This window comes from Anomaloglossus baeobatrachus, chromosome 4 (assembly GCF_048569485.1).
Source record: "Anomaloglossus baeobatrachus isolate aAnoBae1 chromosome 4, aAnoBae1.hap1, whole genome shotgun sequence".
Lineage (NCBI taxonomy): Eukaryota > Metazoa > Chordata > Amphibia > Anura > Aromobatidae > Anomaloglossus > Anomaloglossus baeobatrachus.
In genome coordinates this window covers 148,466,456-148,492,013 of record NC_134356.1, presented here as the reverse complement: position 1 = coordinate 148,492,013, position 25,558 = coordinate 148,466,456, and the positions used below count along the sequence as shown (strand labels likewise).

Sequence of the window (25,558 nt, the reverse complement as noted above, 5' to 3'; positions counted from 1 at the left end):
CTGAGAATACAGAAATAGCATTGCAGGAGTATAAAGATATCAATAGGCAATGCAAAAAAGAAATCAAACAAGCAAAACTAGCTACTGAAACAAAAATCGCCAATGACAATAAAATAAATCCCAAAATCTTTTATAAATACATTAATGCCAAAAGGAAAACAAAGGATAGTATCGGACCCTTAAAATATAATAACAAGTTAGTTATAGAGGACAAACAAAAGACTGAGATATTAAATAGGCATTTCTCATCTGTATTCACCAAGGAACTGACTGTACCAGGGATCATTCAACAAGTGAAAAATCAAAGTCCACCACCCGATATAATTAATTTAACACAAGATGAAGTACGCCTACGTCTGAGTAAATTAAACATTGACAAATCCCCAGGGCCAGATGGCATTCATCCACGAATATTGAGGGAATTGAGCTCCGTAATCGACAGACCGCTGTATCTCATCTTTTTAGACTCACTTGTAACAGGGTTGGTGCCTCAGGATTGGAGGATTGCTGATGTGGTACCGATATTTAAGAAAGGTAAGAGGGTAGATCCAGGCAACTACCGTCCAGTAAGCCTGACATCAGTAGTATGCAAAGTTTTTGAGGGCATTTTAAGGGATGACATGCAAAAATATATTGCAGAAAATAATATGATAACTGACAAACAGCATGGATTCATGAAAGATAAGTCGTGTTTAACCAACCTGTTGGGGTTCTATGAGGGGGTAAGTGCAAACCTGGATATTTGTAATGCAGCTGATGTGATTTATTTGGACTTTGCAAAGGCATTTGATACTGTACCACATAATAGCCTTATACTAAAGCTCCAGAAGCAAGGACTAGGGGACACAATATGCAACTGGGTAAGGAATTGGCTAAAAGATAGGAAACAAAGAGTAGTCATAAATGCTACATTCTCTAAATGGGCTATAGTCAGCAGTGGGGTGCCGCAGGGATCTGTGCTAGGACCAATTCTTTTTACTCTCTATATTAATGACCTTGTGGATGGGATTGATAGTACAGTGTCAGTCTTTGCCGATGACACCAAACTATGTAGGATATTAAAAACTGACCTGGATAGTACAATATTACAAAAAGATCTGGTTAAGATGTCAGAATGGGCAGATACTTGGCAAATGAGATTTAATGTTGATAAATGTAAAGTAATGCACCTAGGACGGAGTAATCCTATAGCTGCGTATACATTAAATGGAAGTAAACTCGGGACTACAGAACAGGAGAAGGACTTGTGTATTCTCATTACAAATAAGCTGAGCAGCAGCACTCAATGTCAGGCAGCAGCTGCTAAAGCAAACAAGATTCTAGGGTGTATAAAAAGAGAGATTAGATCCCGTGATCCCAACGTATTGTTACCCATCTATAAATCACTTGTAAGGCCACATCTGGAATACGGGATCCAGTTTTGGGCTCCACATTTTAAAAAGGACATTCAGAAGTTAGAGTCAGTTCAAAGGCGGGCAACTAGACTATTACAGGGAATGGAAGGCCTCCCATATGATGGCAGATTGAAAAAGTTAGATATGTTTAGCTTAGAAAAAAGACGTCTCAGAGGAGATCTCATTTATATGTATAAATACATGTGTGGTCAATATAAAGGACTGGCACATGACTTATTTCTTCCGAAAACAATACTAAGGACCAGGGGGCACTCACTGCGAGTGGAAGAAAAGCGATTCCGACACCTAAATAGGAAAGGGTTCTTTACAGTTAGAGCGGTCAGACTGTGGAATGCCCTACCACAAGAGGTAGTAATGGCAGATACTATAACAGCTTTTAAAAAAGGGCTGGATGATTTCCTCAGTACACAAAACATTGTTGGTTATAAATGACTTAGTGACTAGATGTACAACTGGTGGAGGAAGGTTGAACTAGATGGGCCTAGGTCTTTTTTCAACCTAAGTAACTATGTAACTATGTAACTTCTAATTTTGACAATACGAGGGTCATATTGGAGGTAGTGCAGCAAGAAGGCGCTCATGAGTCTTGCGCAGCCATGCGGACCAAGTCCACGCTGTGTTTGTGGCATAGAGGTGCTAACCGTTCTTTCTTCCTCTGACATCTCCCCCCAACCTCTTTCAACTGAAATTTGACCAAGGTCTCCCTCATCCGCTGAGTCTTCCATGTCCATGGACAGTTCGTCATCCATTTCTTCATGTTCTCCTGCACCTTCCTCAACATTTCGCCTGCTACCATGCGCCCTTGTTGATCCCTGTCCCCCATGGTCCCATACCTGCCGCGTTGGTGATGATGAACGTCTGGACCTTGATGATGTTGTTGTCCCTTGAGCATATGAATCCTCCTGTAGTTCCTCCCCTTCCTGTTGTCCCACCCCCTGACTCCGAATAGTGTTTAGCGTGTGCTCCAGCATGTAAATGACTGGAATTGTCATGCTGATAATGGCATTGTCAGCGCTAAACATATTCGTCGCCATGTCGAAACTGTGCAGAAGGGTGCATAGGTCCTTGATCTGAGACCACTCCATCAGGGTGATCTTCCCCACCTCTGCATCTCGTTGGCCCAGGCTATACGTCATGACGTATTGCACCAGGGCTCGGCGGTGCTGCCACAGTTGCTGTAACATGTGGAGAGTCGAATTCCAGCGTGTCGCCACATCGCATTTCAGGCGATGAACCGGCAGGCCGAAAGACTTCTGGAGCGATGCAAGTCACTCAGCTGCAGCGGTTGAACGGCGGAAGTGAGCAGACAGTTTTCGTGCCCTGGTCAGAAGGCCATCTAGGCCGGGATAGTGTGTTAAAAATTGCTGGACAACAAGGTTCAACACGTGAGCCATACAAGGCACATGTGTCACCTTGCCCAGACGAAGGGCCGCACCCAGGTTTGCAGCATTGTCGCACACGGCCTTACCAGGCTGCAGGTTGAGTGGAGACAACCATTTATTAAACTCGGACCGCAGAGCTGACCACAACTCCTCAGCTGTGTGACTCCTATTCCCAAGACATGTCAAGCTAAAGACTGCCTGATGCCGTTGCGCTCTGCTGCCAGCATAGTAATGAGGGGTGCGGGATTCCTTCTGCGCAGTGCGAACGCTGGTGGCCTGACCAGGCAGGCTTGGGGCGAAGGTGGAGGACCCAGATGAGGTGGAGGAGGCAGAAGCAGTGGCGGAACATGGACAGACAGAGGATTGACACACAAGTCGTGGGGACGGCAAGACTTGTGCAGCAGACCCTTCACCATCTATCACCATAGTTACCCAGTGGCCAGTCAGTGACATGTAATGTCCCTGTCCATGCTTACTGGTCCAAGTATCGGTGGTGAAATGCACCCGTTCACACACAGAGTTTCTCAAGGAAGCGGTGATGTTGTGTGCGACATGCTGGTGTAGCGCGGGCACACCTTTCTTAGAGAAGTAGTGGCGACTGGGCATCTGGTACTGGGGCACAGCGACAGACATAAGGTCTCTAAAATCCTGTGTGTCCACCAGGCGGAAAGGCAGTATTTCGGTAGCCAAGACCTTACAGAGGGATAAAGTCAACCTCTTAGCTTTGTCATGGGTCGCAGGAAATGGCCTTTTATTTGTCCACATCTGAGGGACAGAGATCTGGCTGCTGTGTGTAGACGGTGTTGAGTAGGGTGTCCCTGGAAAAATGCAGCTTTGTGAGGAAAGTGCAGGCGTAGACATGATGTCGCCTTCATCCAACGTTGGTGCTATCGATGTCTGAGAGAGCTGTACACACGCACTTGTTTCCCCTTCCAAACCAACTGACGACCTACCAAGCAAACTGCCTGTTGCGGTTACAGTGGTGGAAGTTGTGCGTGGAAAACCTGGTGTGACAGCTGTCCCCACAGTCCTAGAAGATGAAGAGCACGCGGATGCACTAGAAGGGGCAGGCGGTGGATGGTTCGCTCCGCTAGGCCGCATTGCAGCACGGTGAGCTTCCCACCGGGACATATGATATTTATTCATGTGACGATTCATGGAAGAAGTTGTCAAACTACTGAGGTTTTGCCCTCTACTAACAGAATCACGACAAATTTTACAGATCACATAATTTGGGCGATCTTTTGCTATGTCAAAAAAGGACCAGACTAGGCAAGGCTTAGAGGGCATGCGACCTGCTGATCCACCCCGACTAGTGCTCAGAGGCACAGTGGTGGCTGAGGATGCAGTTGTAGACGTGCTACCAGTACTCCTACTCTGTCCAGGAAGGCGCAAGGTAACTTCGTCGTCAGTTGCATCCTCCTCCACTGTCTCTGTTGACCTCCTCGAGGGCCTGAGATTGGGTTGACAGTAGGTGGGATCTAGAACTTCCTCATCAATTGTTGTGTTTGCACTCCCCTCACCCTCAGACCGAGCCTCTTCTTGCTCTGACCGAATTTTTAAGTTGTCATCCCAATCTGGTATCTGCGTCTCATCGTCATCACTATGTTCCTCATTGTCTATAACAACAGGTGTTACAGTTTGTGAAAAAGGGTCAACATTATGCTCAGAAACTTGGTCCTCATGGCCTGAATCAGAGTCACAAAGGTTCTGGGCATCACTGCAGACCATTTCCTGGTCTGTACTCACTCTAGCTTGGGAGCAGACCTCTGATTCCCAGGCTATAGTGTGACTGAACAGCTCTGCAGACTCAGCCATCTCAGTTCCACCATACTGTGCAGGGCGGATGGAGACTTCAGAGCTGGGAGAAAGCAAGTTTGATTGGGATGACAACTCAGAGGACTGGTGTTTTTTGGATGCGGTAGTTGAGGTGGCGGAGAGGGCACTTCTTGGACCACTTGAGATCCATTCAAGCATTTTCCTTTTTTGGCCATCATCTACCTTTCTTCCTGTTGTTCGTGGTCGTAAAAAAGGGAGCACATCGGATTGTCCACGGTAAGTAGTAGACATCTTACTTTTGCTGGAAGATGGTCTATCTTCAGCAGATGTTAATGGAGCTTTGCCACCTTCCCCACGGACAAACCCTTTTTTTCCTTTTCCAACACGCCTCTTCCCCTTTACACCAGCATCTGTCATTTTGCCACTCATTTTGATTGCGACAAGATTGTGCACTTAAAATGTGGTAGTAAAAATTGAGAGGAGGTGTAGATTTCAGCGGTGGTCTAGCTTTATTAACAGCAGAATAAAAAACAATAATTATCCCTGACAATGCAACTACGGCCCTTAAACTGGCAGCAGTGTTTGCTAGTATAATGGCTTAGTAACAATGAGTTTGAGTGTGCAATGCAGGCAGAGGTGCTGCAAATATCTTTGCACTAGTGGGACAATACAGAAGTCCAACAGCCACGTTTAGGATGCCACTAAGTTCACTCAGTGTTTGCTAGTATAATGGCTTAGTAACAATGAGTTTGAGTGTGTAATGCAGGCAGAGGTGCTGCAAATATCTTTGCACTAGTGGGACAATACAGAAGTCCAACAGCCACTTTTAGGATGCCACTAAGTTCACTCAGTTTGCTAGTATAATGGCTTAGTAACAATGAGCTTGAGTGTGCAATGCAGGTAGAGGTGCTGCAAATATCTTTGCACTAGTGGGACAATACAGAAATCCAACAGCCACGTTTAGGATGCCACTAAGTTCACTCAGTGTTTGCTAGTATAATGGCTTAGTAACAATGAGTTTGAATGTGCAATGCAGGCAGAGGTGCTGCAAATATCTTTGCACTAGAGGGACAATACAGAAGTCCAACATCCACCTTTAGGATGCCACTAATTTCACTCAGTGTATGCTAGTATAATGGCTTAGTAACAATGAGTTTGAGTGTGCAATGCAGGCAGACGTGCTGCAAATATCTTTGCACTAGTGGGACAATACAGAAGTCCAACAGCCACGTTTAGGATGCCACTAAGTTCACTCAGTGTTTGCAAGTATAATGGCTTAGTAACAAAGAGTTTGAGTGTGCAATGCAGGCAGAGGTGCTGCAAATATCTTTGCACTAGAGGGACAATACAGAAGTCCAACATCCACCTTTAGGATGCCACTAATTTCACTCAGTGTATGCTAGTATAATGGCTTAGTAACAATGAGTTTGAGTGTGCAATGCAGGCAGACGTGCTGCAAATATCTTTGCACTAGTGGGACAATACAGAAGTCCAACAGCCACGTTTAGGATGCCACTAAGTTCACTCAGTGTTTGCTAGTATAATGGCTTAGTAACAAAGAGTTTGAGTGTGCAATGCAGGCAGAGGTGCTGCAAATATCTTTGCACTAGTGGGACAATACAGAGGTCCAACAGCCACGTTTAGGATGCCACTAAGTTCACTCAGTGTTTGCTAGTATAATGGCTTAGTAACAATGAGTTTGAGTGTGCAATGCAGGCAGACGTGCTGCAAATATCTTTGCACTAGTGGGACAATACAGAAGTCCAACAGCCACGTTTAGGATGCTACTAAGTTCGCTCAGTGTTTGCTAGTATAATGGCTTAGTAACAATGAGTTTGAGTGTGCAATGCAGGCAGACGTGCTGCAAATATCTTTGCACTAGTGGGACAATACAGAAGTCCAACAGCCACGTTTAGTATGCCACAAAGTTCACTCAGTGTTTGCTAGTATAATGGCTTAGTAACAATAAGTTTGAGTGTGCAAAGGGCAGGAGGGTACAGTGGCAGGGTTGTGGGTCTCTGGGTAGAGGAAAGGAAGCCTGCCTTTCTATCCCTCCTAATGGGGAAATGCAGCGAGGAAATCCCTGACCTTAGCTACACAGATGCTGTCATCTTGTGTAGCTGTTAAACTCTGTTTTCACGGACCTGTCACCTATGGCTCTGACCCTGCCGGTATTAGCCCTTAAAAGGACTGATAGAAACTTCTATCCCTATTCTGTACAGCGCTGTGTATGGAGCGTACACAACAGTATCGAAGATAGGAGCTGCGCCAGTGATGACTGACACCAAGGACGCAGAAGGCAGATAATGGCGTGTTGGAGGAAAATGTCCGTTTTTATAATGCAGGGACATGTGACATGGACATCCTATCACACATGCCGTTGCTTCTCTGGCTAAAAGTCCACTTAGCTGTGTGTGTGTGTGTCTGGGATTGGCTGACATGCTGGCCCGCCCCACTACACGCGCGCGCTTAGGGAAGGAAGACAAGGAAAAAAAAAATAAAATGGCGATCGCCATTATCCATACAGCAGTGATCTGAATGCGCTGTTCCCGCACACTATACACTGAAACTTCATAATAGTGTGAGTCACAGAGTGACTTACACTATTACAGCGGAATGCCAGCTAGTAATTAGCTGGTCTTTTTCCTGCTAGAACCGTTCTCGAACGTATCTAGAACTATCGAGCTTTAGCAAAAAGCTCGAGTTCTAGTTCTATCTAGAACAGCCCCCAAAATCACTCGAGCCGCTAACTGGAGAACCTCGAACCTGTTACGTCTGGGTGGTGGAAACTCTGGACCGTACACCGGTTTCCCCTGAGGAGGCAGCCAGGCCGGTCACCCCGCCAGAGGGTCTTGATGCACGGCAGCCGAAGCACTATTGGTAGCCAGAAAGTCCGTAGGGGAGCTGGAAAGGTGGATGTTGCTGAACACACGGAGTTCTGGACGGTAGTCCGGGTGACGAGGCTCAGGGTCCAAGGCCGGGTTGAAGGGTCAGGCGGGATCCGGAACCTGCTGAGCGATGGGACGGGTCACCCAACGGAGCCAGGGACTGGAGACTGGAGGAGCTGCAGAGATGGTGGAATATCCGCCGAAGTCACCGTCAGGGTACTGGCACGGACGTGGTTCGGAGCGGCTGGCGTGGCAGGACAGGCTCTGCGAGACAGACAGGGTTAATACAGGGCAAAGCAATACGGGGACCTGAACTCCTAGCTTACTAAACACGTAGAACAGGCCCCGTCCACCAGGAAGGAGAATCCTAATATACCCTGTACCTGTCTATGCAATTTCCTGTTTGAAGGTGCTGGCCCTTTAAGAAAGGGTCAATGACCGCGCGCGCGCCCTAATGCGCATGTGCGAGGCCTGTGTGCCAGAAGCCAGTCCAGGGAGCGGTGCAGAGGAAGCAGGGGTGCCCGGCAGGGTGTCCCACGTCACTGAGGAGTGCCGGGAGCGGGGAGCTGGACGCATGGAGGGCGCAGGCGAGGGAGATGAGACCGGGACCGGAGTGGTGAGTCGGGGACGCAGCCGGGAAGCGGGGAGCGGGCCACGGGGACCGGATAGCGGGGCACGGGGACCAGGAAGCGTGACAGTACCCCCTCCCCCACGCCCCCCTCCCCGCAACCGGGACAGGAAGGCACGAATCAGAGGAGTGCCAACATCCTCCCGGGGCTCCCAGGACCTATCCTCCAGACCATAACCCGCCCAGTCCACCAGGAAATACTGCCGACCTCGTGCGGTCTTCATGGCCACGATATCCCTTACCGCATAGATGTCATCGTCAGCGATAGGAGGAGGAGCAGGACTGGCAGCAGCGGAGAAGGGACCAAGGACGACAAGCTTGAGCAAGGAGACATGGAAGGAGTTTGGTATCCGCATCGTGGCCGGGAGCTGCAGCTTGTAGGAGACAGCATTAATCTTGCTGATGACTTTAAACGGCCCGATGTAACGAGGACCCAACTTGTACGAAGGCAACTTCAATCGGACATATCTGGATGCAAGCCAGACCAGATCACCTGGGGAGAAACACGGGGGATCCAGGCGCTTCTTGTCCGCATGTCTCTTCATCCGCAAAGAAGCACGCGCTAGGGAAGTCTTGACAGAGCTCCATATAGCTGAGAAGTCCCGAACCAGAGCATCTGCCGCGGGGACATCGGAAGCCGAGGATACTGGCAACGGGACAGAAGGCTGAAGTCTGTAAACGACCTGGAAGGGAGAGCTGGAGGTGGACTCGCTGATGTGTTGGTTGTGGGAGAATTCAGCCCAAGGTAGGAGCGTGGACCAATCGTCATGATGGATGTTGACGTAATGGCGCAGGAAGGAGGTCAGGATCTGATTGACCCGTTCCACTTGGCCATTCGACTGAGGATGGTAGGCCGAAGAAAAGTCCAAGGATACTCCCAGATGTTTGCAGAGAGCCCTCCAGAAGCGCGAGGTAAACTGAGTTCCTCTGTCGGACACAATGTGTGCGGGGAAGCCATGCAATCGGAATATGTGCTGTATGAAGGAGTCAGCTAGCTCCTGGGCAGAGGGCAGCCCGGCCATGGGAACGAAGTGAGCCATCTTTGAGAAGCGATCCACCACAACCCATATGACCGTGTGTCCGGAGGATAAGGGTAAGTCCGTAATGAAGTCCATTGCAATATGTTGCCACGGAACGGAAGGAATGGGCAGAGGCAGAAGACGTCCATATGGCAGGTGCTTGGGTGTCTTGTTCCGGGCACAGGGTGGACAGGCTGAGACGAAGGTTGCGACGTCTTTACGGAGGGACGGCCACCAGTAGTGACGGACAATCATACTCCAAGTCTTCTTCTGACCAGCATGGCCGGCGATCTTCGAGGCATGGCCCCAGTGCAGGACTCTCTGTCTGTCAGTATCTGAGACATAGGTTTTCCCAGGGGGTATCTGAGTTAGAGCGACAGGAGTCACCGGAATGACTTTACTGGGGTTGATGATGGGCTGGATGGATTTCAGACATCTCTCGTGACACGAGGAGCCCCATCGGGTAATTTCACCTGTACTCCAGCTGACCAACGGTTCGTGTGCCCGTAACCATGGGAGTCCCAGCAGGATCTGATGAGACATGCGCGGGAGGACGTAGAAGGTGATCTTCTTGGTGTGCAGAGCACCGATCCGTACTTCCACAGGCTTGGTGATCAGTGAGACGGTGTCAGAGAGGGGTCTCCCATCTACAGAGGCGATCACCAGCGGTTTTTCTAGTGGGAGGACAGGCACCTGATACTTATCCACCGTGGCCTGCTGGATGAAGTTGCCTGCTGCTCCGGAATCGAGATACGCCTCTGCCGTGAACCGGGTCTTTTCTGTAGTGACTTGAATAGTCCATGTAACGGAGTCTGAGAGTGTCCCAGCACCTAGGGTGGCCTCTCCTACCAAGCCTAGGCTTTGGAGTTTCCCGGCTTCTCGGGACAAGAGCGTAGCAGGTGTGTGCCATCACCACAGTAAAAGCAGAGACCCTTTGCTAGTCGTTCAGCTCTGCGTTGCTCAGACTGTCTCAGGCGGTCAATCTGCATGGGCTCGTAGGTAGACGCGCCAGGTGACGCCAACTGGAGAGCGATGGACTTCTGGGGTGGGGAGGAGTGCCTTATCGGACGCCTCTCGCGGGACACCTCTTTGGATCGTTCCTGGAAGCGAAGATCCACTCGAGTCGCTAGAGTAATCAGGGCATCCAGGGTGGAAGGCACGTCACGACCAGCCAGCTCATCTTTAATACGACCCGTGAGTCCCTCCCAGAAGGCGGCGGTTAGGGCCTCATTGTTCCACCCTAGTTCCGAGGCCAAGGTGCGAAAACGAATAGCATATTGGCCCACCGTCAGAGTCCCCTGACGTAGCCGGAGGAGGGATGAGGCAGACGCAGAGGCGCGTCTGGGCTCGTCAAAGGTGCTACGAAAAGCCTGCAGGAATTCCTGGATGTCGGTGGTTACTGGATCCTCCTTCTCCCACAAGGGGTTCATCCAGGCCAGTGCCTCTCCCTCTAGATGGGACATCATGAACGCGACCTTGGCTTGGTCAGAGGCAAAAAGGTGCGGCAGCAGCTTGAAATGGAGGGAGCATTGATTTATGAATCCCCTGCAGGTCTTGGGATCTCCGGCGTACCGGGGCGGCGAGGCCAAACGAAGTTTGGAAGCATCCGAGGAGGCTGCCACGGGAGCTGCGGCCGTGGATTGTACAGTGGAAACCTGAGATGCCAAGGACGTGGCCGTTGCTTGTAGTGTGTTCAGGCGGGTATCCACAGAAGACATGAAGGTCAGCATGCGGGTCTGGGTCTCGCGCTGGCGTACGAGTTCCTGCTGCAAGGCCGCTAGTGCTTCGGCGGGATCCATGGCCTGTTCTAGCTGTTACGTCTGGGTGGTGGAAACTCTGGACCGTACACCGGTTTCCCCTGAGGAGGCAGCCAGGCCGGTCACCCCGCCAGAGGGTCTTGATGCACGGCATCCGAAGCACTATTGGTAGCCAGAAAGTCCGTAGGGGAGCTGGAAAGGTGGATGTTGCTGAACACACGGAGTTCTGGACGGTAGTCCGGGTGACGAGGCTCAGGGTCCAAGGCCGGGTTGAAGGGTCAGGCGGGATCCGGAACCTGCTGAGCGATGGGACGGGTCACCCAATTGAGCCAGGGACTGGAGACTGGCGGAGCTGCAAAGATGGTGGAACATCCGCCGAAGTCACCGTCAGGGTACTGGCACGGACGTGGTTCAGAGCGGCTGGCGTGGCAGGACAGGCTCTGCGAGACAGACAGGGTTAATACAGTGCAAAGCAATACGGGGACCTGAACTCCTAGCTTACTAAACACGTAGAACAGGCCCCGTCTACCAGGAAGGAGAATCCTAATATACCCTGTACCTGTCTATGCAATTTCCTGTTTGAAGGTGCTGGCCCTTTAAGAAAGGGTCAATGACCGCGCGCGCGCCCTAATGCGCATGCGCGAGGCCTGTGTGCCAGAAGCCAGTCCAGGGAGCGGTGCAGAGGAAGCAGGGGTGCTCGGCAGGGTGTCTTACGTCGCTGAGGAGCGCCGGGAGCGGGGAGCTGGACGCATGGAGGGCGCAGGCGAGGGAGAGGAGACCGGGACCGGAGTGGTGAGTCGGGGACGCCGCCGGGAAGTGGGGAGCGGGCCACGGGGACCGGAGAGCGGAGCACGGGGACCGGGAAGCGTGACAGAACCACGAACCGCGCTCAACTCTAGTCCCTAACTAAAATGCCACTATCTAGGTTAAAAACATCCTTGTCTGGGCAGGTAGACTAAAAATCTAACTTGAAATGCCACTATCTAGACTAACCCCCATGTCTGGTCAGCTAGGACTCCTGGTATAAGGATTGTGAACACAGCCTGGTTTATAGGGCGGAGTGCTATAAACTATAGCACTCCGCCCTATAAACCAGGCTGTGTTCACAATCCTTATACCAGGAGTCCTAGCTGCCCAGACATGGGGGTCTTCAGACCAGACCAACACTAGAGTGTCAGAGTGCATATACTGTAAGGTGTGTGGGCGCATCAGGTGGCAGTTCTGTGTCAGTGACCAAAGTCTGCAACAATGGCTGAGGGTAACAGGAGCAAAGCTAAAGAAATGGCAGATGCTCTGGCCAGAGGCGAGGAGGTGGAGGACGGTGTTGTGTAAAGCGATGAGGAGGTTGCCCACAAGCCCTCCAGGAGGCCGACGGCCGATAACAGCTCTGCATAGGACATCGCACAACCTGGCAATTATGGATAAGATGAGGAGGAGCTCGCCCAGGGGGCCTCAGGGAGCCAGATGCCAGTTGTCCGCTCTGCAGTGGACAGTGAATCGCCAGGCTCTGCAGCGTGCCGCAGATCACCACTTGACAATCCACCAAGCCTGACAGGCTCGGATGCCCTTTTACAAATAGCTATGGCCCTACTCCAGGCTGGAGACCGGGAGGGCTACAGGGACCTCCTGGCAGACCGCAAGGCAGAGCGTGAGGCTGCAGAGCGAGAGCGCAAGGCAGAGCGTGAGGCTGCAGAGCGAGAGCGCAAGGCAGAGCGTGAGGCTGTGGAGCGAGAGCGCCAGGCAGAGCGTGACCACCGGTTGCAGCTAGCTCAGCTCCAGCCCTCATCATCCACCCGTGACCATCGAGACCCCAAGTTTCCAAAGGTCCGTGTTGAGGACTTCCCAGTGCTGGAGAAGGATGGAGACTTGAACTCTTTTCTGACGGCCTTTGAACGGACTTGCCTGCAGCACCATCTGGACAGGGACCAGTGGGCCAAGTACCTGACCCCCCGTTTAAGGGGTAAGGCCCTGGAAATCCTTGGGGACTTGCCTGCTGAGGCAGATCAGGGCTATGACACCATCAAGCGGGCCCTGATCCAACAGTACAACCTTACTCCGGAGTCCTACCGCAAGAAGTTCCGGAGCCTGCAGAAGGGACCAAAGGACACCTGGGCTGACCACCGGCGGGCACTTTCCAGAGCTGCCGACCACTGGACCCAAGGCCTGCAACTTACCACCGGACCGGAGATCCTGGATTTGTTCATCATGGAGCAACTCTTGTGGAACTGCCCTGAGGATCTCCGCCAGTTCATCTGAGACCAGAAGCCAAAGGGGTCAACTGCTACAGCTGCCCTGGCGGATGACTACACCAACAATCGGGCCCCTGAGGCCAAGAGAGCGGCCGCCAGCAGCACCTGGAGAGGGGGTAAGATGAATCCTGCGACCGCCCCACCTGCCCCTAGACTGCAGGGGGTGTCCCCCTCGACTCCCCTCTCCAGGCCAGTGGCAGAACCAAGACGGTGCCATCAGTGCCACCAAATCGGACACTTCAAGGCCATGTGCTCTCAGCGCCCCAAGGCCCCGGCCCCTTCCTCATCCAAAAGACCACCCATGGTACTGTGTGTGGGTGGGGGTGGTGGTAGGTCCCTGGACAACTTCCAACCTATCACCGTTGGCCGGTCTATGACCCTGGGACTGTGAGAAACCGCCACTGAGATGACCCTCGTACGGCCTGAGATGGTGTTCCCCCAAGACTTGGTACCCGGAAAAGCCCTCGCTGTCTCTGGGATTGGGAGGCATTGAACCGGCACCCTCCGTCGCCAAGGTTTATTTGGATTGGGGCGCAGGATGAGGGGTGAGGGAGGTGGGAATAACTCATCGGATTCCCGCCAAAGTGTTACTTGGGACAGATTTGGGGCAGATAACCTCCCAGTTTGAGGCCCCCGAATCCCCAAGAGCTGATCTTTCAGCCAATACTGACATACCCCCTGGCGATGTGGATGTGTTATCTGTGCATGATGTAAGGGAGAAGGGAGTGAGCTCTGAGTTTTCTGCTTACACTGACACCATACACAGCTGCAGCTGTGACAGGGTGGGGGCTACCACAGCAAATGTGGGGTCCCCAGAGATTTCACAGCGGGGTTCTGTTGCGGCAGGGGGAAAACAGGCAGGTGAGATTGGGGCTGGCCCAGGAGCGGAAGTGCTCCCAGGTAAGATCTCGGTGCAGGGTTCCCCCACACCCGGGGTGTCAGGAAGCCAGGTAGTTCTGCCTGAACCAGCGACTTGGTCAGGAATGGAGGAGGAGCAGGCACGACCCATGGTAACAGCAGCTGTGGCCGCTGTCACCCGCAGCGGGAGTGCTGGAACCCAAGGGGCCTCCCGGAGGTCCGATAGCTGTTCCCCTTCTGACCAAGTGGCAACCGAATCAGGCGGAGGCCAGGATACAGGTCCCGTGGTACTGACGGAAGATGTGACAGTCTCGTCGATTCTGGCCACATCTAGTCAGGGGTTTCAGGCAGCGTTAGAAGCTGACAACAGCCTGAAAGCTCTTAAGGAGCAGGCGGCACAGCCTCCCTTGGACTTGGACCAGAGCGAGTGGTCTGGGACCAAGGACGGCTGTAGCGGGTCACGGTCCAGCAGGGTTCACCAGAGGTGTGGCCCAGGGACCGACAGTTGGTGGTACCCTATCCATTCCGGACAGAGTTGTTGCGGATTGCGCATGAGATTCCGATGGCCGGACACCTAGGGATCGCTAAGACCGATGTGGCTGCCTACTGCCGTTCATGTGATACCTGTCAGAGAGTAGGGACAGAGGGGCCACGCCCTAACGCCCCACTGGTATCTGCCCATCATTGATGAGCCTTTCAGGAGGGTGGCTGTGGATCTGGTCGGCCCGCTGGCCATCCCCAGCAGCTCCGTGAAACGCTTCATACTGACGGTATTAGAATATGCCACCCGGTACCCTGAAGCAGTAGCCTTGTCGTCCATTCGGGCTGACAAGGTGGCCACCGCATTGCTGGAGATCTTCTCCCGAGTGGGTTTTCCCTAGGAAATGCTCACTGACCAGGGGACCCAATTCATGTCGCAGCTGATGGAGTCCCTCTGTAAGCAAATTCAGGTGCAACATCTGGTGGCCAGCCCATACCATCCACAGACTAATGGCCTGTGTGAGTGGTTCAATGGCACCTTAAAGAAGATGCTTAAGATGTTGGTCGACCACCAGGCAGGTTTGACCATCAAGCCGGGAACGTGTCAGCTGGCCATGAGTGAGGTCCTATACTTGGGTCACCGGGTAGGCGGGGGAGCTCTGAAGCCAGAGCCTGAGAAAGTGGAGGCCATCACATCCTGGCCCACCCCCAGGACCAAGAAGCAGGTGATGTCCTTCTTGGGGACCACCAAGTACTATAGGAGGTTTGTTCCACACTATTGTAGCCTGGCAAAGCCCCTGACGGACCTCACCAAGAAGAAGCTGCCCTCTGCAGTTGATTGGACAGTGGACTGCGAGACAGCCTTCCGGGCCCTAAAGGATGCCCTGTCCAGCTCACCAGTACTACAGGCAGCCGACTTCACGCGGCCGATTGTAGTACAGAACCATGCCAGTGACTTCGTCCTCGGTGTGGTGCTCAGCCAGGTGGACTCTGCGACCAAAGAGCACCCAGTCTTATATCTAAGCAGGAAGCTGTTGCCAAGGGAAGTGGCCTACTCCACAATGGAAAAGGAATGCCTAGCCATAGTGTGGGCTCTGCAGCATCTGCAACCCTATCTATATGGGCATCGCTTCCTCGTGGAGACGGACCACAATCCCCTCAACTGGATACACACTGTCTCCGCGACTAATGGGAGGTTGTTGTGATGGAGCTTTGTGCTCCAGCAGTACAACTTCACCATTCGCCACAAGAAGGGCTGTGACCATGGTAACGCAGATGGGCTTTCCCGACAAGGAGAGGTCGCGGACGGGCGCACGGGGGAACACCAGAGTGTGCTGCCCCCTAGCGCCCTCTAAAGAGGGGAGGTGTGGGGGAAATCCTGGTATATGATGATAAATTATGATGTTCAGTCATGTCAGCCAGCACCCCCCTGATGTCACACACCCCCTTTTCCCTTCACACACAGAGACTCTTGCAGATATTCAGCATCTGGGAAGGTGTTGAATCCAATTACACAGCCAAAGGCAATCTCCTATGATATGGAAATTAGCTGAGCTATTAGCCCTTGGAAACCAACAAAAGGGGAGGAAGACCTCCCTATGTCACCCTGTGGTAGAAGTTCCTATCTAATTAACAGGCTTTTGAAGTCCCCAGACAGACAGGCTCCAGTAAAATATGTGTAATATCTCGTGAGCCATGCTTCCTATAAATATGTCAAGTAGAAATATGGCATTGGGGCAGGCTGAAGAGCCCCGCACATATATTATATAGGTGTGTGACCTTTGGAGGTATATTGGCCAGTGGGGGACCAGCAGACCAGCCATGTGTCCTATAATTTTGAAGGTAAAATCATAACTGTAAAAATGAGAGCATTGGCGTCCGCCTACGACGTTCCCAAGCAAAGTTATGGCCAATAATCCCTTGGGGATATTATTTTAGACTCCAGCCAGGGGAGGGGCAGTGCTTCCCTGTGAGGTCACTAAGGTAGGAGGGGACATGGATTAAGCCAGGTTGATAACCACAGTTCAGACATTTTGGCTTGTTCTTTGCTCGGGGGTAACATGTAGGATACACCTGTGAGAAAGTTCCTGGAACCCTGGTCGAACAGCGCCCCCCTGTGGCCAGACGCACAAGGTAACTGCTTGAACTGTATTCCTGTTTGTAATCCATAACTTACTTGTAAATGTACTCTGACCTATATATGTATATATATTCTGTAGATTCCGTATTGTATATATTGTAGTTTCTAGTGTGGCTTAGGCCAATTAAAATATATAATTAATCTTGGGCTGTTCTGTTATCTCGATCCTGAACTCCACGTCTGTGTGCTCAAAGCAATAGTTACCGTAATCGGTTGGTGGCAGCGAGTTTATGCCAAGGATCATTGTGGGGCGGCTGGTGAGATTTGGGGAGGTTTAGATATATTTCCGTCCGCTGAGATCGGGGGAATATATACCTTACTCTCACCGGGAACCCTTCAGTCATAGGCATAGTAGAATAGCGGCCTCCTGGCTTATTGTCGGGCAATTCCATAATTGGCCTGACTATAAGAGGGGCTCTAGAGAGCGAGTCACGTGCTCTGTCTGTTGGCAGAGTGGTGGAAAGGGGGGCTGTAGCTTCCGCTTCCTACCCCCCTGTTCGTGATAGTGAGTGTTTAGTTTCCACATGTGAAATGCATACCGTGGGCAAGTGTCATGGTGTGAAGTTATTTAGTGGGTGACACTGTTGGAGATTTATTCAAAATTCAAGGCAAATTGTCAAGGGTGTGTAACATGTGACAGGCAATGTAATAATAACCTCAGCAGTCAGATATATGGACAAGAGATAATTTTGACAATTTTGAAAATTTTTATTTTTGTTTTGATAAACTGCAATAAGTGCACATAAGGTATAGCAAACCCGACGTTTCGGCTATGTAAGCCTTTCTTGAGGTTTGCGTGGAGAGGAAGGAGAAGAGACATGAATCACAGGCGAACCGCCACGCAGAGTAATTTCAGAGGTGCCACATTAGTGCAGTACAATAGATTCAACCAGGGATCATGGAACAGAATTTGAGGAAAAAGTGCCACTGCTAGTGAGAGCCTGGGAAGGAGGACATATCCTGTGAAGCAATGGTGGCAGTGGAGTTGGTGGCCCAAGCTCCACTCCCACCATTGCTTCACCAGGATGTTTCCTGGTTGATCCCTGTTGAACCTTTTGTACTGCACTAATGTGACTTTCCATTGTTACTGCTGTCGGTATTCATTGGTGTAGGTAGCTTTCCTGATGGATTCATCTCTCTCCCTTTTGGACCCAGCAGAAGCTCGACTTCCAGTGAGCTGTTGATTGTCAGTATTCCCTTGGTGTTTATATACCTCTTCCTTCCTTCCTTTGGGCTATGCTGGTGATATTTTCAGTTACTTCAAGCTGAGGTTGCAAGCAGGTGTTTGTACTCCCATGTGGTATCGTTGTTAACAGCTCTGCTGAACTCCTACCTGAGTCATCTAATGATAAGTAGTTCATACTTTTTCCCCTGTGTGTCCCCCTTGTGTCTTCTATAGTTGTTTAGATGGATTGATGAATAGCTCATCCCATCCATTCCCTATTTAGGGCCCAGCATTAAGGATACCTAGGGTCAGGTATCCGGCTCAGCGCAGAGGTGCAGAACCTATTTAGGATGGTGAGGGACCTCAGTAACCACCAGTAGATGTTGTCAGCAGTCACCATGTTCCCTCTCCCAAGATGCAGGGTTTCCCTTCCCTTGTGCCGTGTGCTTTCTTCTTCCCCATACCTAGCATGACACAAACCTACTATGGATGGCACAGAATTCTGCAATTACATGTCATCCCATTGGTATGCATTTAGTTAGACTATTATAGAATAGCATAAAAATACATCTCAGGGCTATGTAAGAGCTATGTGACCAAGAAGAAGAAGGAAGGAGTGCTGTGTCAGATGACATAGCTTCCATAATCATCCAATTTCAACAAACTTGGGATGGCTTACTATGAGTTGGCTACAGAGAGTAAAGGCAAAGCAGCCAACAATTGTTCAGCAACTCTGGGAACTCCTCAAGACTATTGTAAGCCATTCTAGGTGACTACGTGATGAAACTGCTTGAGAAAATGCAAAGGGTATGTATAGATGTCATCAGAGTAAAAGGGGTGTACTTTAAGAAATGTATTTATTAACACATTCTGATTTTTGTTACATATTTGTTTTTATTCCATGTGTCTTTCCTTATGGTTTAAAAAATGAAAAATTGCATTTGCATGTGTTAGATATGTATTTTGTTGCTTCTCTTTTTGTGGAATTTAGTATTAGAGTTTACAATTTACATTCTAATGAATAAATCACAAAAAATCCACAGTATATCGACAACAGATAGGACATGATGTGGATTTGACACTTTACTGTAGATTTTTTTAGGCTGTGAGTGAATGGAGTTTGTTAAAAACCCATCCACTACCATTCCACTGTGCTTATTGTGCTTACTTGTGGATTTTCTGTGCGGATTCCATAACTGAAATTCCACAAAAATATGTGACATGTTGGTCCAATAGTTTAATAGCATAAACGCAGATCAATAAGTTAGTAGTTACAGTGGTGCGCTATGTGATCAATTTAGCAAATTATGGTAAAAGTTAGCCACCATTATTTTAGTTATTCTAATTTTTAGGTGAGCAGAACAAGAAAAATGATGGTTGTGTCAGATCTATTTCATGATAGACAAAAATGGGACCAAGTACGCCTGATTGATTTTAATGGAGTCCATTCAGTTCAGTTGTCTGCCTATTTACAGCATGGTGGGCTATTTTGACTCCCATTTTTTATGGAATCTGCAACTGAGGATCAGAACAGCACTTACATCACAGAAGAAAACAGAACCTAATATGATATATTTTATCATTCATACCTGAGCATGTGATGGAGGCAAGCCTCTTCGTATGTAAACACCAAACAAGGCATCTTTTCCTAATGATATATTAAATTTTAAGAACTGTGGCTGAGTAACATGGATATGTGATCTCCAAAAAACCCCTGCAGGTACTTCTTGAGTGATTCGGCGGCCAATTTCAACTTCTCCATTATCTATGCTGCTGTTTCTTGTAGTCCAAGGTCCTGGAAGACAAAATAATTATTGTGTTTCATTTTTCAAACTATATGATAAAAGAGACAGTAAAATCTGCATTACAGAGAGCATTATACATTATTTCTAGGGAGGAAAACCTTAATATGCATTTTCGAATGCATTACTTTGACTTTCATCTTGACTTATTACCTCTGAAGAAGAATGTTGAATGGTTCTATTCCCATCAAATTAGCGTTGAATGAGATACATGCTCATCAAAACCAACCTTCACTAAACACATCAAAGTTCCCAAGCATCTAATCCTAAACAATATTGTATCCATATCTAGAAAAATAACGCTACATTTTAAGCAAATGCAAACTGTCAAAGCTGTAACATTCATGACTTGAGATAAGCAGGTGTAGATAAAATATTTTTACTAGTATAATATTTTGCACTTTGATCAATCTTTTGAAACAAGAAAACATAGATAAAAATAGTGAAATGAGAGCCAGTCAATTGAATCTCCTGGTGTGGCTTAATAACATCATTGACTTCTTTTATGCCTAGTTAGACAACAATGAATTTAGATACTTTATTTATTTTAATATTTTTTAATGAATTTCAACCAAATAGTGAGATTAGGTATCTGCAAGTATTGGCTGATAAGACCTCGAAAACAAGGTATAGTGTAACGGACTGAAATGTCTACATTACAACAGGTTACAAATATATATTCAGCTAATTAATATAAATTCAGGACTGCAGGGTCCTATTGTAAGGATTTGTGTGTTAAATAGATAACACTGCCTACAAGTGCAACTATTGGAGATAACTCTGATTTTCAACCCTCTTGTGTCCCCAAAACATAGAAGTTAAAGGGAACATGTCAGGCAATTTATGTGTTCTAACCTAGTAGCAGTGTGATGTGTGTGCTAGTAACTAGAGATGAGCGAACCGATCGCGGTTCGGTTCGAGCTTGGTTCGCCGAACGGAGGTCACGTTCGAGTTCGGTTCGGCGAACCACTCGAACCCCATTGGAAACAAAGGAAGGCAATCACAAACACATAAAAACACCTAGAAAACACCCTCAAAGGCGTCCAAAAGGTGACAAACAACTCACAACACAAACACATAGGAAAGTGACAAAAACAAATTCTCATGCGAAAACAAAACAGCGTTACGAGGAAAAAGAGGACGAGACACAGATATAGGCATGGCATGCCCTTCTAAAACCATGTAAAACAGTGCAAGGTGACTCCAAGCGGAGTCTACCTTTTTTCAAAAAATTGGGCCTTACAGACACCCCTTCAGTGGCAGCACTTGTGCCCCAGCTGTACACTTCACAGGTAGATTTCCATCAAGCACATTGAAAAATACGCCATCCTTAACCGTGCCCAGGATGACACCGGGGTAGGTAGCAAAGTCTTTACTGATCCCAGATCTGTTCATCTTGGATCATTTTTAGAAACACTGCAAGCAAGAGTTACTCCAAGCGGAGTCTCCCTTTTTTCCAAAAATTGGATCACAGAAACCTCCTTCATTGGCAGCACTTGTGCCCCAGTTGTACATTTCACAGGTAGATTTGCATCAAGCACATTCAAAAATACGCCATCCTTAACCGTCCCCAGGATGACAACGGGGTAGGTAGGAAAGTCTTTGCTGATCCCAGATCTGTTCATCTTGGATCATTTTTAGAAACACTGCAAGCAAGGGTTACTCCAAGCGGAGTCTCCCCTTTTTCCAAAAATTGGGCCACACAGACACCTCCTTCAGTGGCAGCACTTGTGCCCCAGTTGTGCACTTCACAGGTAGATTTGCATCAAGCACATTCAAAAATACGCCATCCTTAACCGTCTCCAGGATGACACCGGGGTAGGTAGCAAAGTCTTTGCTGAACCATGACTTGTTCATCTTGGCTCCTTTTTAAAAACACAGCAAGGGTTACTCCAAGCAGAGTCTTCCTTTTTTCCAAAAATTGGGCCACACAGACACCCCTTCAGTGGCAGCACTTGTGCCCCAGTTGTACACTTCACAGGTAGATTTGCATCAAGCACATTCAAAATACACAAGCATTTACTCTCCCCAGGATGACACAGGGGTAGTAAATTCCTTGCAGGTCCATGACTTGTTCATTTTGATGAACGTTAGTCTGTCCACATTGTCACTGGACAGATGCGTACGCTTATCTGTCAACACACACCCAGCAGCACTGAAGACACGTTCTGAGACAACGCTGGCAGCTGGACACGACAAGATCTCCAAAGCGTAAGTGGAGAGCTCTGGCCATTTTTAAAGATTTGAAGCCCAAAATGAGCAAGGCTCCATTTGCAAAGTCATGGCATCGATGTTCATTTGGAGATACTCCTGGGAGATTCACTCCGTGCACCACGGTTGTTTGGTGGAAAAGCCGAGCTAAGATCGAGTAACAGCGTCTGCTGATACTCCTGCATACATGCGTCCCTTTCTATGGCTGGAATTATGTCACAAAATTTGAACTTGTACCGGGGATCTAATAGTGTTGCAAGCCAGTAGTCATCATTACTTCTAATTTTGACAATACGAGGGTCATGTTGGAGGTAGTGCAGCAAGATGGCACTCATGTGTCTTGCGCAGCCATGCGGACCAAGTCCACGCTGTGTTTGTGGCATAGAGGTGCTAACCGTTCTTTCTTCCTCTGACATCTCCCCCCAACCTCTTTCAACTGAAATTTGACCAAGGTGTCCCTCATCCGCTGAGTCTTCCATGTCCATGGACAGTTCGTCATCCATTTCTTCATGTTCTCCTGCACCTTCCTCAACATTTTGCCTGCTAACATGTGCCCTTGTTGATCCCTGTCCCGCATGGTCCCATGCCTGCCACCTTGGTGATGATGAACGTCTGGACCTTGGTGATGTTGTTGTCCCTTGCGCATATGAATCCTCCTGTAGTTCCTCCCCTTCCTGTTGTCCCACCCCCTGACTCCGAATAGTGTTTAGCGTGTGCTCCAGCATGTAAATGACTGGAATTGTCATGCTGATAATGGCATTGTCAGCGCTAAACATATTCGTCGCCATGTCGAAACTGTGCAGAAGGGTGCACAGGTCCTTGATCTGAGACCACTCCATCAGGGTGATCTGCCCCACCTCTGCATCTCGTTGGCCCAGACTATACGTCATGACGTATTGCACCAGTGCTCGGCGGTTCTGCCACAGTCGCTGTAACATGTGGAGAGTCTACTTCCAGCGTGTCGGCACATCGCATTTCAGGCGATGAACCGGCAGGCCGAAAGACTTCTGGAGTGATGCAAGTCGCTCAGCTGCGGCGGTTGAACAGCGGAAGTGAGCAGACAGTTTTCGTGCCTTGTTTAGAAGGCCATCTAGGCCGGGATAGTGTGTTAAAAGTTGCTGGACAACAAGGTTCAACACGTGAGCCATACAAGGCACGTGTGTCACCTTGCCCAGGCAAAGGGCCGCACCCAGGTTTGCAGCATTGTCGCACACGGCCTTACCAGGCTGCAGGTTGAGTGGAGACAACCATTTACCAAATTCAGTCTCCAGAGCTGCCCACAACTCAGCCACTGTGTGACTATTATTTCCAAGACATTTCAAGATAAAGACCGCCTGATGCCATTGCGCTTTGCTGCCAGCATAGTAATGAGGGGTGCGTGATTCCTTCTGCGCAGTTACTACACTGGTGGCCTGACCAGGCAGGCTTGGGGCGGAGGACCCAGACGAGGTTGAGGAGGCAGAAGCAGTGGAGGAATTTGGACAGACAGAGGATTGACACACAATTCATGGGGACGGCAAGACTTGTGCAGCAGACCCTTCACCATCTATCACCATAGTTACCCAGTGCCCAGTCAGCGACATGTAACGTCCCTGTCCATGCTTACTGGTCCAAGTATCGGTGGTGAAATGCACCCGTTCACACACAGAGTTTCTCAAGGAAGCGGTGATGTTGTGTGCGACATGCTGGTGTATCCAGGCACACCTTTCTTAGAGAAGTAGTGGAGACTGGGCATCTGGTACTGGGGCACAGCGACAGACATAAGGTCTTGAAAATCCTGTGTGTCCACCAAGTGGAAAGGCAGCATTTCGGTAGCCAAGAGCTTACAAAGGGATAAAGTCAACCTCTTAGCTTTGTCATAGGTCGCAGGAAATGGCCTTTTATTTGTCCACATCTGAGAGACAGAGATCTGGCTGCTGTGTGTAGACGGTGGTAAGTTGGGTGTCCCTGGAAAAATGCAGGTTTGTGAGGAAAATGCAGGCGTAGACATGATGTTGCCTTCATCCAACGTTGGTGCTATCGATGTCTGAGAGAGCTGTACACACGCACTTGTTTCCCCTTCCAAACCAACTGACGACCTACTAAGTAAACTGCCTGTTGCGGTTACACTGGTGGAAGGTGTACGTGGAAAACCAGGTGTGACAGCTGTCCCCACAGTCCTAGAAGATGAAGAGCGTGGATGCACTGGAAGGGGCAGGCGGTGGATGGTCCGCTCCGCTAGGCCGCATTGCAGCACGGTGAGCTTCCCACTGGGACATATGATATTTATTAATGTGAGGATTCATGGAAGATGTTGTCAAACTGCTGAGGTTTTGGCCTCTACTAACAGATTCCTGACAAATTTTACAGATCACATGATTTGGGCGATCCTTTGCAAGGTCAAAAAAGGACCAGACTAGGCAAGGCTTAGAGGGCATGCGACCTGCTGAGCCACCCCGACAAGTGCTCAGAGGCACAGTGGTGGCTGAGAATGCAGTTGTAGATGTGCTACCAGTACTCCGACTCTGTCCAGGAAGGCGCAAGGTAACTTCGTCGTCAGTTGCATCCTCCTCCACCGCCTCTGTTGACCTCCTCGAGTGCCTGACTGTGGGTTGACAGTAGGTGGGATCTAGAACTTCCTCATCAAGCGTTGTGTTTGCACTCCCCTCACCCTCAGACCTAGCCTCTTCCTGCCCTGAACGAATATTTAAGTTGTCATCCCAATCTGGTATCTGCGTCTCATCGTCATCAGTATGTGTCACGCTTTCCGGTCCCCGACGCCGTGTCCCACTTACCGCTCCGGTCCCCGTTTCCTCAGCCCGCGGCTGCACAGCCCGCTCCTTCCCCTCTGCGTCCCCCATGCTCCCTGCTCTCCGCTCCCGGCGTTCCTCTGCGACCCAGGACACACACACGGGCTCCCCTGCATCCTCTGCACCGCTTCCTGCACTGGTCTCCGGCACTCGGGCATCGCGCATGCGCATTAGGGCGCGTGCGGTCATTGACCTCCTCTTAAAGGGCCAGTGCCTGGAAACAGGATATTGCTTAAATCAGGTGTAGGGTATATAGGGATCTTCCTGCTATAGGAGCGTTGCCTGTTCGTCGAGTTCTGCAAACTAGGAGTTCAGGTCCCTATATGCCTTGGTCGTACTAACTTTGTCTCTTCCGTAGAGTCTGCTCTGCCTCCGTAACTGGTCCCTGAATCCAGTATTGCCAAGAGGTCCTCCGGTGTCCGTCAGCTGGGAATCCTACCACCGTTATGTCAGCCTGTGCCTGTCTGTGATCCCCGACTTCACCCGGCTGCCTTCCCGTCACACCCAGCTAACCCGGATCCCGCCTGAGCTTCCTATCCGGCGCCCGTACTGGACTCCCGTAATTGTCTCCAAGGACTCTGTGGCTCCAAAGACTCCGTTCTACCCGTTCCCTGAGCGACGCTACCCCGGTCCCACTAGTACGCCGGCTACCATGTACCTAGTCCCTCTGGTGGGGTGGCTGGACAGTCCCTGTATAGGGGTTAGCTCCAGGTTGCCTCACTGGGGAAATCCGGTACATGGCCCAGAGGATCCAGCATCACCCGGACCTAACAGAACGAACAGGCCATGGATCCCGCCGAAGCACTAGCATCTCAACTGGCCGGATTGCAGCAGGAGTTGGTACGTCAGCGAGAGACCCAATCCCATATGTTGGCATTCATAACGTCAGTGGACACCCGCCTGAACACACTGCAATCCACAGCCACGTCCCTGTCCACCTCCGCCACGTCCACGGCTCCCGTAGGGGCATCTTCTGTGACCTTGCAACTTTGACTA

The 25,558-nt window shown here is 49.9% G+C and overlaps 1 protein-coding gene across 6 annotated transcripts in view; it reads right to left on the bottom strand.

The window, feature by feature from the left end:
- TENM2 (teneurin transmembrane protein 2) overlaps window positions 1–25,558 on the bottom strand; it is a 4,009,156-nt gene that overhangs the window by 2,153,578 nt on the left and 1,830,020 nt on the right. For all 6 annotated transcript variants that reach the window (XM_075344552.1, XM_075344547.1, XM_075344548.1 and 3 more), the window contains one exon: window positions 19,350–19,555. In XM_075344552.1, the coding sequence (XP_075200667.1) occupies window positions 19,350–19,555 (206 nt within the window). The remainder of the gene's footprint in view (window positions 1–19,349; window positions 19,556–25,558) is intronic.